The sequence below is a fragment of the Pongo abelii genome, chromosome 19 (genome assembly GCF_028885655.2).
Source record: "Pongo abelii isolate AG06213 chromosome 19, NHGRI_mPonAbe1-v2.0_pri, whole genome shotgun sequence".
Classification (NCBI taxonomy): domain Eukaryota; kingdom Metazoa; phylum Chordata; class Mammalia; order Primates; family Hominidae; genus Pongo; species Pongo abelii.
In genome coordinates, this window is record NC_072004.2 from 16,848,665 (window position 1) to 16,862,253 (window position 13,589).

The following is a 13,589-nucleotide window of genomic DNA, read 5'->3' on the forward strand; positions in this document are numbered from 1 at the left end:
GAAGAAAAAAAGATACAAGATTTCTCTCTCCAGTAACTTGCGGTTACTTCTTCTGTAATTGTTACCTTTGTCTAAATAACATTCTAAAATTGGTCTGCTCCTGAGCCCGGGCAAGTACAAGTTGGTTCATCCAATAAATATCTTCATGAAAAGGTACATCAAAACATTTTTAAAAGCTATTAAATATTAAACAATGCCATCAACTCTTCAGTTATCCACAGGACTATCACATGTGACCCAGCATCAGTAGCTATTGATCAAGATATATCGAACGAATGAATGAATCTTTGTAGGCATTTTTAAATCCCGGGCTTGTTGCTCCTTGCACAGTGCCATGTTCAGCCTTCCATCACTGCCTCACCAGGGTGCACACAAGGAATGTAAATTTCAATATAATTAGGATATAATTAGAGAAGCAAATCTGATGCAGGTTTACATACTAATCCCAAAGATTAGAATTACCTATACCACTACTCTCCAAGGTTAACTCTGTTGAAGAGGCACCGCAGCATGCAACATCACATAAAGAAAACTGACACTTCCTGAGCAAATAGTTTTCGTCCATATCACTTATTCCCATCCATTCCTTTAATACATGACTATTCCTGATCCAGTTAATTTGAAGAATTCAGTCTCCTCTCCATAAAGGCTGATTTCACAACTACAGTTTCTCAAATTCCTCTCTCCCCAAAAAGGGGTGCACTCACGGACTTCGCTTAAGAAAACACCAACGATAAACGGCAGAAGGTATAGGGTTCGGATCTTTGCCATCTCCACCAGTACCCAGCCTTCGCCATTACACCCTGAAGCGGTCTGTTAGAAAGGTGAACTAATTTACTCTGCACGCACTTGTCCATGGCTGTCAACCTCCCTAGCCCCTTCTACACTCCCAAGTCGGCCACCAACTCCGCCTCAGTGAGCCCAGGCCCGCCACCTGCGCCGGCCCCACCCGGGGCACCGGCTGCCCGCGCTCCCTCGCAGGCCCTGTAGGCTCCGCACGCCCCTCCGCACAGGACACCTCGGGGCCAGCCCCGGCCCGGCCACAGCCCATTCTTCCTCCAAACTCCATAAGCCTCCGCTAGCCCAGCCCGAGCTCCCCGCCGCGCCCGGCTCTCTCCTGGGCTGCCGAGGGGAAGAGACCAGGCGGCCAGGACGGGTCCCGACCTGCCCAGGCCTTCGACACCCCCCGCCCGGCGGAGAAACCGTCCCAGCGGCTGCTGCCCCGGGAGCCCTCGGAAGCCCCCGGACTAGCAGGAGCCCGGAGGCCGGGGTTGCAGGCGCCAGGGCCTACTCACCGGGAGCTGGCTAAGCGTGGGAGCCGACGTGCGCCCCGGCCTGAGGTGTGGGACGCGGCCCCGGCGCGCGGCCCTACACCGGGACCTCGCTCGGCGCGGCGAGCCGGGCGCTCACTCCAGCCGCCGCCGCCGCCGCGGCTGCTGCTTCGCCACCTTGGCCGCCATCTTGACTCAACCCCTCTCCCTCCCCCTAGCCCGGGTAGCCGCGGCTAAGGCGGCTCCAGCGCCGGCTCCTCCTCCTTCCGGAGAGTTGGGAGACCGACTCCCTCCGCTGGTCGGGCGCCTCTCCTACCTCGGCGGAGCTTCCTGGGTCGCGCCGCGCCCGGTCTCCTCACGTTTCCTGACGTCTCCTCTAGGCCTGGCAGCGGCGGTCCTCTCGGACGGATACGGGGCTGGGCAGTGCCCAGCCGGATCCAGCGCGGCTGCCATCGTGCCCTGGGCTTGTGCGCCCCCCGTGAACCCGTCTGTTCCGCGCGCCCAAGGCCTTTCTCAGGCGTGAGAAAAGGAAAAACGCCAGGCCGTGGAAGGAACCCTGCAACCCCTCCGCGGCGTGTAGGGGCGGCGGCGGCGGCCTCCTCTGGCCGGAGCTGCGTAGAGGGAAGCCGGTCCCCTCGTGGCTGGGAGCCGGAGGGGTGCATTTCGACCTGTCCAAGATACTTTCTAGGGCTCTGGCTGGAATTCGCACCAAGCCTTCACTGAAATGCCGGGCGAGGCCTGTTTGTCCACGATGTTGCTCCTTAACCTTAAGTTACTTGCGAGAGGAGCCTGTGGCCCTCGCGACTGTTAAGTGCACTCTCAGCCTCACCCTGCTGGGGAAACGACGGTTCCTCGTAACCGCACGCACACTTTCCTTTAGAAAAGCCAGGCCTGACCGGACGCAGTGGGTCACACTTGTAATCCCAGCACTTTGGGAGGGCGAGGTGGGCCCATCACTTAAGGTCAGGAGTTCGAGACCAGCCTGACGAACATGGAGAAACCCCGTCACTACTAAAAATACAAAAATTAAGCGGGCGTGGTGGCGCACGCCTGTAATCCCAGCTACTGGAGAGGCCGAAGTGGGAGAATTGCTTGAACGCGGGAGGCTGAGGTAGCAGCAATCCTAGATCGAGCCACTGCACTCCAGCTTGAGCAACGGAGCCAGACCCTGTCTCAAAAAAAAAAAAGAAGGTCCGGGCGCGGTGGCTCAGGCCTGTAATCCCAGCACTTTGGGAGGCCGAGGCGAGCGGATCACGAGGTCAGGAGTTCGAGACCAGCCTAGTTAATATGGTGAAACCCTGTCTCTACTAAAAATACAAAAATTAGCTGGGAGTGGTGGCGCGCGCCTATAGTCCCAGCTCCTCGGGAGGCTGAGGCAGAAGAGTCGCTTGAACCCGGGAGACAGAGGTTGCAGTGAGCCAAGATCGCGCCACTGCACTCCAGCCTGGGCGACAGAGCCTCTCAAAAAAAAAAAAAAGTAAAGAAAGCCATCCAAAAGTGAGAAGGAATAACAAAGTTGGTGTAACTGGCTATTTTGGAAAACTGTCATATGGATAACGGGCTGTCTAACCCTATAATTACGAGAAAGGCCCGAGTTTTAAGAAATGAGTTCGAAAATGAAGAGGAAGGAACTCTTTCTACAAGTAGTGGGAGCTTATATATAAGACGCTTCCTTTTAAACCGATTGTACAGTGTGGTAGGACTAGGGTAGGAAACTGGACGGCATGGAAACTTCTGTGTTAAAACACAAGAGAACCCTTAACGTTAAAACCTCAAGCTTCCGGAGCATGTCGGCGGGAGGGATTTAACAGCGGAACCCAACATCCCCGGGTGACGTTTTCCAGCCGGAGTCAGGGTCAGAAGCAGCCTTTCCTACTGCGCAGGCTCAGTGCTGCTTACCCATCAGGGAAGCAATGTGGCTCCTGTGTGTGGCGGCGGCGGTCTTGGCATGGGGCTTCCTCTGGGTTTGGGACTCCTCAGAACGAATGAAGAGTCGGGAGCAAGGAGGACGGCTGGGAGCCGAAAGCCGGACCCTCCTGGTCATAGCGCACCCTGACGATGAAGCCATGTTTTTTGCTCCCACAGTGCTAGGCTTGGCCCGCCTAAGGCACTGGGTGTACCTGCTCTGCTTCTCTGCAGGTAGGAGGCCATAGGAGGGGCGATGGGAGCCGGGGCTTTGAAAGGGATTTAAGTGCTAACCGATCTCAGTCGCCTTCTTCTCGAAGAGTTTTCCGTAGGGAGCTAAGTGAATACACCGAAGGTCTTACCTCTGAACCCCTCACAGGCTAGGGACAGGAGCGGCCGGCTTACCTGGTGGGTTGGGGGACGTCGGCAGCTCGTGTACTACGCTGGCAGGATTGAGGAGCAGAGAAACAGTTGCAATTGGTTGCATTCAGTACCTGCATTTCCGTTGGGAACTCCACCTGTACTTGTTATTCTGTGGAACTTTTTTTTATTTGTAGAAGGAGCAAGAATATTGACCTTACTATATAGTACACGAAACAATCTATGCTGTATCGTGCCTGCTCAATCCTTAAAGTTAACTTCTAATGATAGTAAAAGACCTTCCTGCTGCCTTTAAAATGCAGCTTGTGCTAGTAACATGCATGTGTCAAATTGAAGAATTAGACATAGATGACTAGATAGAAAGTAATTTTGTAGGTAATTTTAAAGTTGAACTCCACCCAGCTTTCAGTGAAGGAACCTTTCAAATAATAGATTTTTGCTTACCATAGAGAAAAGATCAACTGACAAAGCAAATATTGACCATCAAGCTGAAATATGGTGATAACTGAACAGTTGTATAAATGAAGTAATTGAATTGTACACATACAATGGGTGAATTTTATGGTATGTCAAAGTATACCTCAATAAAGCTGTTTTTTAAAATTGCCCATGACCTCTTTTCCCATTTGGTTGTGTGTCTTTCCAATTCTTTTTCTATACAGCTTCTTCACAGAAATCACATTTCATAAAATTTTATATCGTTTTTACTCGACATTACTTTTTCATTTATTTACCAAATTCTTATTAAACATTATGTGCTAGGCCTTATTCTGTGCCCTAGGGATACAAAAGTGAAAAGCTAGATAAGAGCAGTGTCCTCATGAAACTTAAAACATGTGCTTATATTAATTAGATCTAAATGCATAGCCTGTTAAATGGCTTCATCGGGATAAACCTTAATCATCCCTTATTCTTTGTACATTCAGAGGGTTTTTTCCTAGTTTATTGCAAAGAGCAGAGAACATCTTTATGTATTTTATATTATTTCATTAGTATTAATTTCTAAAGTTGGCTGTTTTAAGGCTTTGCATGCAAAACACATTCCCAAAAACGAAATGCCAACTTACTCTTTTTTTTTTTTTTTTTCTGAGACAGTCTTGCTCTGTTGCCCAGGCTGGAGTGCAGTGGCGTGATCTCGGCTCACTGTAACCTCCACCACCCGGGTTCAAGTGATTCTCCTGCCTCAGCCTGCCAAGTAGCTGGGTTTAGAAGCGCATGCCACCACACCTGACTAATTTTTGTATTTTTAGTAGAGATGAGGTTTCACCATGTTAGCCAGGCTGGTCTCGAACTCCTGACCTCTAGTGATCCACCCGCCTCGGCCTCCCAAAGTGCTTGGGATTACAAGTGTGCGCCACTGCGCCTGGCCTACCCATTTACATTCTTACTGGCACTAATGAGAGTATCTGTCTTAATATATTACTTTCTGTAGCACTGACTGATTTTTTTTTATCTTTTTTTTTTTTTTTTTTTTTTTTTTGAGACGGAGTCTTGCTCTGTCGCCTAGGCTGGATTGCAGTGGCGTAATCTCGGCTCACTGTAAGTTCTGCCTCCTGGGTTCACGCCATTCTTTCTGGGACTACAGGCGCCCACCACCGTGCCCAGGTAATTTTTTTATTTGTTTTTAGTTTTTAGTAGAGTCGGGGTTTCACTGTGTTAGCCAGGATGGTCTTCATCTCCTGAACTTGTGATCTGCCTACCTCAGCCTCCCAAAGTGCTGGAATTACAGGCGTAAGCCACTGCACCTGGCCATTTTTTATAAATTTCTTAATTTGTTTAGTATCTTCTCCCCCAAAAACCTTTGTTACCAGTAAAAGTAAACCATTTTACATATTTATTGAGAATTGGAGCCCAAGCACTTTTCTTCTAAAATTTATGCTCTGTTAAGAATATTAATTGCAAATAGTTACAAGTAATACCACCATTTTTTCTTAGCTTCTAGGTTTGGTTGGGGGGGTTTTGTTTAGTTTTCTTTTTGAGATGGAGTCTCACTCTGTCACCCAGGCTGGAGTGCAGGGGCGCGATCTCAGTTCACTGCAACCTACGCCTCCCGAGTTTAAGCAATTCTCCTACCTCAGCCTCTCGAGTAGCTGGGACTACAGTGTGCACCACATGTTGGGCTAATTTTTGTATTTTTAGTAGAGCCGAGGTTTCGCTATGATAGCCAGGCTGGTCCCAAACTCCTGACAAGTGATCCACCCACCTCGGCCTCCCAAAGTGCTGGGATTATAGGCATGAGCCACCACACCCGGCTGGCCAGCTTTTAGTTGTATTTGTATTTTATATTACAACTATAGGAGTCAAATTATAAGCAAGTTTGTTACAAGGTCTTCAAAAGAAGCCTGGATTTTATTTGCAAAACATTATAGGTACAGCTCTTTAATAAACTTACCCTTATTTTCAATAGGTTCATAAAAATTTGGGACCAGAATTGAAAATTTTTTCAAATAAAAAATATAGGCCGGACATGGTGGCTCATGCCTGTAATCTGAGCACTTTGTGAGGTCGAGGCGGGCAGATCATGAGGTCAAGAGATCAAGACCATCCTGGCCAACATGTTGAAACCCCGTCTCTCCTACAAATACAAAAATTAGCCGGCTGTGGTGGTCCACGCCTGTAGTCCCAGCTACTTGGGAGGCTGAGGCAGGAGAATCACTTGAACCCGGGAGGCAGAGGTTGCAGTGAGCCGAGATCGCACCACTGCACTCCAGCCTGGCGACAGAGGGAGACTCTGTCTCAAAAAATATGTATAGAGAGAGAGAGCATGCACTTGGCACTCAATGTTTTTATTGTCTTTCATTATTTCCTCTGAATCCATTTTGTTTTTTATTGTATGTTATTTATTCTTTATTTGTGTTTTTATTTTTTTTTTTTTTTTTTTGAGACAGAGTCTCACACTGTCTCTCAGGCTAGAGTGCAGTGGTTCGATCTTGGCTCACTGCAACATCTGCCTCCCGGGTTCAAGCGATTCTCCTGCCTCAGCCTCTCGAGTAGCAGGATTACAGGCATGCACCACCACGCCCAGCCAATTTTGTATTTTTAGTAGAGACAGGGTTTCGCCATGTTGGTCAGGCTGGTCTCAAACTCCTGACCTCAGGTGATCCGCCCACCTCGGCCTCCCAAAGTGCTGGGATTACGGGTGTGAGCCACCGCGCCCAGCCACACCAGGCTAATGTTTGTATTTTCAGTAGAGACAGGGTTTCACCATGGTGGCCAAACTGGTCTCGAACCCCTGACCTCATGTGATCTGCCTGGCCCGGCCTCCCAAAGTGCTGGGATTACATGCATGAGCCACCGAGCATGGCCTGTTAGTTTATTTTGTAAAAATGGGGTCTTGTTCTGTCTAGAACCTTTCCCCTCTAGACTGCACTGTCAGCTCTTCATATCAGGTGACAGAGCAAGACCCTGTCTTTATAAAATAAACCAAACATGAATAACATACAAGAAAAAACAAAATGGTAAGTTGGATTCAGAGGAAATAATGAAAGACAATAAAAATATTGAGTGCCAAGTGCATGCTCTGTATTTTTTATTTGAAAAAATTTTCAATTCTGGTCCCAAATTTTTATGAACCTATTGAAAATAAGGATGAATTTATTAAAGCTGTACCTGTAATATTTTGCAAATAAAATCTAGGCTTCTCTTGAAAATCTTGAAACAAACTTGCTTAATTTGACTCCTATAGTTGCAATATAAAATATAAATAAAACTAAAAGCTGGCTGGATCACAGCTCCCTACAGCCTCCAATTCTTGGGCTCAAGTGATCCTCCCGCCTCAGCCTACCAATAGTTGAGACTATAGGCGTGTGCTAGCACACCCAACTTTTTTTTTTTTTTTTTTTTTTTTTTTGAGATGGAGTCTCACTCTGTCACCCAGGCTGGAGTGCAATGGCGCAATCTTGGGTCACTGCAACCTCTGCCTCCTGGATTCAAACGATTCTCCTGCCTCAGCCTCCCAAGTAGCTGGGACTACAGGCACGCATCACCACACCTGGCTAATTTTTGTTCTTGTTTTTGTTTTGTTTTGTTTTGTTTTGAGTCTAACTTTGTCTCCTGGGCTGGAGTGCAGTGGCATAATCTCGGCTCACTGCAACCTCCGCCTCCTGGGTTCAAGTGATTCTCCTGCCTCAGCCTCCCAAGTAGCTGGGACTACAGGCACGCATCACCACACCTGGCTAATTTTTGTTTTTGTTTTTGTTTTGTTTTGTTTTGTTTTGAGTCTAGTTTTGTCTCCCGGCCTGGAGTGCAGTGGCATAATCTCAGCTCACTGCAACCTCCGCCTCCCAGGTTCAAGTGATTCTCCTGCCTCAGCCTCCCAAGTAGCTGGGATTACAGGTGCCCGCCACTACGCCCAGCTAATTTTTTGTGTTTTTAGTAGAGACGGGGTTTCACCATGTTGGTTGGGCTGGTCTTGAACTCAACCTCGTGATTCGCCCGCCTCAGCCTCCCAGAGTGCTGGGATTACAGACGTGAGCCACCACGCCTGGCCAATTTTTGCATTTTTAATGGAGACAGGGTTTCACCATGTAGGCCAGGCTGGTCTCGAACTCCTCAAGTGATCCACCTGCCTTGGCCTCCCAAAATAATGGGATTACAGCATGAGCCACTGCTCCTGGCCTAATTTTTAAAATCACTTCTTAAATTCACAAGTCATTCAAACATGTGTGGATTAAACATTATCTATTCTGCTGATTTAACATTTTAATATGAAAAACAGGAAGCTATTAATTTGTAATATAATGAAAGCTATGATGTTTTGATGGAGAAAGTACTATGGACACAAAATGGAAAAAAGCATTAAATCTCTTTTCAGGGGTTTAGATTAAGGAAATCTCCAAATTGGTTTTCTTTTGAGCTGGACTTTAAAAATAGGAGTAGATATATATAGGAAGCAAGCAGTAGTAAAGGCATCAGTAACTCTTGGATTTGCATGAATAAGTCATTCTAACAAGATCTTCAGCTTAAGGGAAAGGGAGAAGCAGGGAAAAAATAATAATTGCTTTGTTATTGGTGGCTCATTTCATCCTGTCAGCAAGTCTATGAGGTAGGTACTATTGCTTTTTCCATTATACAAGTATGGGAACTGAGTCACAAAGTTTAAGTAACAACTGAAGTGACCAGCTACAGTGTAAAGAAGCCAGGACCCTGTGGTTTTTCTCTGTTCTAAAACCGTTACACCCAATCTGCCTCTCACATTGCCTTGTATGCCTTGTCAGTTGATGAAATATCTAAACTGATTCCCAGTGTATGTTCCAAGGAACATTAGTTCATCAAGCTGCTATTAAAAAAAAAAAAAGAGGCCAGGCACAGTAGCTCACACCAGTAATCCCAGCACTTTGGGAGGCCAAGGCGGGTGCGTCACGTGAGGTCAGGAGTTCCAGACCAGCCTGGCCAACTTGGTGAAACCCCATTTCTACTAAAAATACAAAAATTAGCCAGGTGTGGTGATGCACACCTGTAATCCCAGCTACTCGGGAGGCTGAGACAGGAGAATCGCTTGAACCCAGTAGGTGGAGATTGCAGTGAGCAGAGATCGTGCCATTGCACTCCAGCCTGGGCAATAGAGCAAGACTCTGACTCAGAAAAAATAAATAAATAAAATAAAAAGAAGGCCTTGGTCAGGTTTGGAGAATAGCCAGATGTGCTATCCTCTATGTAGACGTTTACAGTCTTTATGAGAATATCAACATCTTTGAGAAGCATTGCTGTAAAAAATTTTTACTTGGTTTAATCCAGTATTATTCCAATTTATGTGACCACTAAAATACCTACTAATAGATGCATCTCTTATATAGTAGGATGTCATTGAATATATATGGTAGAGAAGTAACGTAATCAGTTTTGTGTTTTAGAAAGCTCATTCTTGGCCAGGCGCAGTGGCTCATGCCTGTAACCCCAGAATTTTGGGAGGCCAAGGTGGGTGGATCACAAGGTCGGGAGTTCGAGACCAGCCTGGCAAACATGGTGAAACCCCATCTCTATTAAAAATACAAAAATTAGCCGGGTGTGGTGGTGGATGCCTGTAATCCCAGCTACTCGGGAGGCTGAGGCAGGAGAATTGCTTGAACCCGGGAGGTAGAGGTTGCAGTGAGCCAAGATTGCTCCACTGCACTTCAGCCTGAGCGACAGAGCTAGACTCTGTCTCAAAAATAAAAGCTCAGTCTTGGACCAGGTGTGGTGGCTCATGCCTGTAATCCCAGCACTTTGGGAAGCCAAAGTGGGAGGATTGCTTGAGGCCAGGAGTTCAAGACCAACCTGGTCAACATAGTGAGACCCCATCTATTTAAAAAAGAAAAAACAAAAAAAAAGAAAGCTCATTCTGGTGGCAATGGGGAGAATGGTCTGGAAGGAAAGATTGGAGTCAGGAAAACCAATTCAGCCCAGCCTTTCTTCTCTAGACTGCACTGCCAGCTCTCATATATCAGATTTCCACGTAATTCTGGTCTATACACTTTAGTCATCTCAACAACCCTGTCTTAATTACTGTAGCTTATAAAAGCTACACTAGGCTGGGCATGTTGGTTCACGCCTGTAATCCCAGCACTTTGGGAGACAGAGACTGGTGGATCACTAGTTCAAGAGAGCGAGACCATCTTGGCCAACATGGTAAAACCCTGTCTCTACTAAAAATACAAAAATTAGCTGGGCATGGTGATATGCGCCTGTAGTCCCAACTACTCGGGAGACTGAGGCAGGAGAATCACTTGAACCTGGGAGGCGGAGGTTGCAGTGAGCCAAGATTGCGCCATTGCACTCCAGCCTGTGCGACAGAGCAAGACTCCGTCTTAGGGGGAAACAAAAAGCTACACTATATTATAGAAGTGCTGTTATCTGATATGAATAGCCTTCTGATTGTTCTTCAGGGTATGTTTGCTGTTTTTGACCCTTTTTTCCAAATACCTTTTTTTACGGGGGGAGACAGAGCCTCACTCTGTTGCACAGACAATCTTGGCTCACTGTAACCTCCGCCTCCTGGATTCAAGTGATCCCCCTGCTTCAGCCTCCCGAGTAGCTGGAACTACAGGCGTGCACCACCACGCCCAGCTAATTTTTGTATCTTTAGTAGAGACGGGATTTTGCCATGTTGGCCAGGCTGGTCTCCAACTCTTGACCTCAGGTGATCCAATCCTCCTTGGCCTCCCAAAGTGCTGGGATTACAGGATGAGCCACCATGCCCAGCCCCGAAATACATTTTAGAATCAGCTTGGTGATGTTCAAGGAAAAATCTTGCTGACATTTTTTTACCCCCTTGAGACGGAGTCTCGCTCTGACATCCAGGCTGGAGTGCAGTGGTGCAGTCTCGGCTCACTGCAACCTCTGCCTCCCAGGTTCAAGCGATTCTCCTGCCTCAGCCTCCCAAGTAGCTGGAACTACAGGCATGTGCCACCATGCCCGGCTAATTTTTTGTATTTTTAGCAGAGATGGGGTTTCACCGTGTTAGCCAGGATGGTCTCGATCTCCTGACCTCGTGATCCGCCCACCTCGGCCTCCCAAAGTGCTGAAATTACAGGCGTGAGCCACAGTGCACGGCCCTTGCTGGCATTTTTATTGGAATTTCACTGACTCTACTGATTAATATAAGGAGAACTGACATTTCCAATATAAAGCCTTTCTGTCTCTGGTATTATGGTATGCTTCCATTTATTATATGTTGGCCTTCTTTACTATCTGTTAATAGTTTTATAATTAAGGTCTTAAATATGTGTTGAGATGATTATGTCATTGTGTCCATTAATCTGCTCTTATGTGTAGACATTCCTTTTGCAAATATAGTCTATTACTTTCTCATACTTCAGTATCTTCTTTAATTTCTTTAAATATATTAAACATTTATATCTGCTTCTAATTCCAGTTTCTGCAGTCTGTATATCTGATTCTGTTCTTTGTTCTAGTAATTCATTCAGGGTAACTTGGTTCCATGTGTATTTTGTGATTTTTTTTAAATGTAAACACGTTTCTTTTTTTTCTTTTTTTTTTTTTGAGATAGAGTCTTGCACTGTCGCCCAGGCTGAAGTGCAGTGGCACAATCTCGGCTCACTGCAAGCTCCGCCTCCCGGGTTCACACCATTCTCCTGCCTCAGCCTCCTGAGTAGCTGGGACTACAGGCACCTGCCACCATGCCCGGCTAATTTTTTTTTTTCAGTAGAGACGGGGTTTCACTGTGTTGGCCAGGATGGTCTCGAGCTTCTGACCTCATGATCCGCCTGCCTCGGCCTCCCAAAGTGCTGGGATTACAGGTGTGAGCCACCGTGCCCGGTGTTTTGTTTTTGTTATTGTTGTTGTTTTTTTGTTTTTTGCACGTGTTTCTTAGAACCATATTTGTGGTAATATTTTGGTGATTTACTTTAGCTTCAGCCAGGTAGCTAAGGGCACTACCTACCTCTTATCACTCTAAAATTTTAGATTGAGATTTTTCAGGCCACAGACGTCATATAAATTCAGGGATCAAACCCAAGAGCATTCCTTGTGGAATGCTGTGTAACAAATTGTCTCAAGACCTTGTAGCTTAAAACCATAATTAAATCTTTCCAGCCTGTGTGCTGGCACACACCTATAATCCTGGCACTTTCTGAGGCCGAAGCAGGAGGATCACTTAACCCAAGAGTTCAGCCCGGGCAACATAGCCAGACCAGGAAAAAAAAAAAAATGTTAGCCAGGTTTGGTGGCAGCTGCATGTAGTCTCAGCTACTTGGGAGGCTGAGGTGGAGGAACACTTGAGCCCACGAGTTTGCGACTACAGTAAGCTATGATGATCATGCCTTATAGACCGAGCCCGTCTCAAAAACAAACAACAACAAGAAAAACCAATCACCTTTTTTCTCATGGTTTCAGACAAAGCATACTTGTCTCTGCCTCACAACGTTTAGTACCTCATTTGGAGGACCCAAAGACTAGGGGCTGGAATCACCTGAATACTCATTCACTTACATATCTGGCTGTCAGCTGGGGACTTTGCTACAGATGTCAGCCAGAACGTCCACATATGGTATATCCATGTGACTTGGGCTTCCTCACAACCTGGTGGCTGGGTTCTTGGGCAAGTGTCCTAAGAAAGAACCTGTGCTAGGGATAACCATATTTCCTTTTATGACCTATCCTTGAAAATCATGCAGTATCATAAGCCACATCCAGGTTCAAGGAGAGAATTAGATTCCACCTCCTAAAGGGGAATGTAGACGTTCTACAAGTGCATGTGGGACTAGAAATATTGCTGTAGCTACTTTTGGAAAATACGGTCTATCACACCAAGTAAAGGAGAGTATGTGGTTAGCAATTCTTAGGGGGTGACATTTTTTCTTATTTTCCCTTCTACTAGAACCAAGTCTACAGATAGGATGTAGCCCCACCATATCTGTCTAGGGCAAGTTTTTTCCTGGTTCATCCAGTGAAGGTATTGCCTTTTGAAGGTCTTGTCTTTATGTGGAGGTCTCCTTATTTGTGTCCAAGCTTTATCTGCTGCTCCCCTGACTTTAGGCCGCCAAGGATATGTAGATGTTCTCAAAGTGCTCTGGGTCAGCCCCATAATACCTCTCAGGATTTATGTCTACCTATTGTTTTAGTCCTTAAGTATATCCCTTACTTTCCTGCTAGTTAAACCATGCATTCTAGAACATGTTTGCCTTTTATCTCACATGTTCAGGTATTCGTCCTGAGGGTTTCTCTGCATATCTGATTTACCATATTGCCTAAATAGAATTTATTAGGTTATTTGTAATACTGCTTTTTTTTTTTTTTTTTTTTTGAGACAGAGTCTTCCTCTGTCACCCAGGCTGGAGTACAGTGGCACGATCTCGGCTCACTGCAACCTCCACCTCCCGGGTTCAAGTGACTCTCCTGCCTCAGCTTCCCGAGTAGCTGGGATTACAGGCGCATGCCACCATCATGACCAGCTAATTTTGGTATTTTTGTAGAGCCAGGGTTTCACCATGTTGGCCAGGCTAGTCTCAAACTCCTGACCTCAAGTAATCCACCCGCCTTGGCCTCCTAAAGTGCGGGGATGACAGGCATGAGCCACCACGCCAGGCCTTAATA

General features: G+C 46.5%; 2 protein-coding genes across 18 annotated transcripts in view; one reads left to right on the forward strand and one right to left on the reverse strand.

Annotated features, from left to right (window-relative positions):
* Positions 1 to 4,175, reverse strand: part of NCOR1 (nuclear receptor corepressor 1) — a 185,405-nt gene extending 181,230 nt beyond the window's left edge. For 11 of the 17 annotated variants that reach the window (XM_054536276.2, XM_054536277.2, XM_054536275.2 and 8 more), the window contains exon 1: positions 1,296 to 1,557. The gene's annotated coding sequence lies outside the window, so the exon portion shown is untranslated. The other 6 variants (XM_054536273.2, XM_054536269.2, XM_054536266.2 and 3 more) reach the window with 2 other exon arrangements.
* PIGL (phosphatidylinositol glycan anchor biosynthesis class L) overlaps positions 3,080 to 13,589 on the forward strand; it is a gene marked incomplete at its 5' end in the record, with an annotated part of 116,049 nt that continues 105,539 nt past the window's right edge. The window contains one exon of the mRNA XM_009251331.4: positions 3,080 to 3,410. Coding sequence (XP_009249606.3) covers positions 3,080 to 3,410 — 331 coding nt within the window. The remainder of the gene's footprint in view (positions 3,411 to 13,589) is intronic.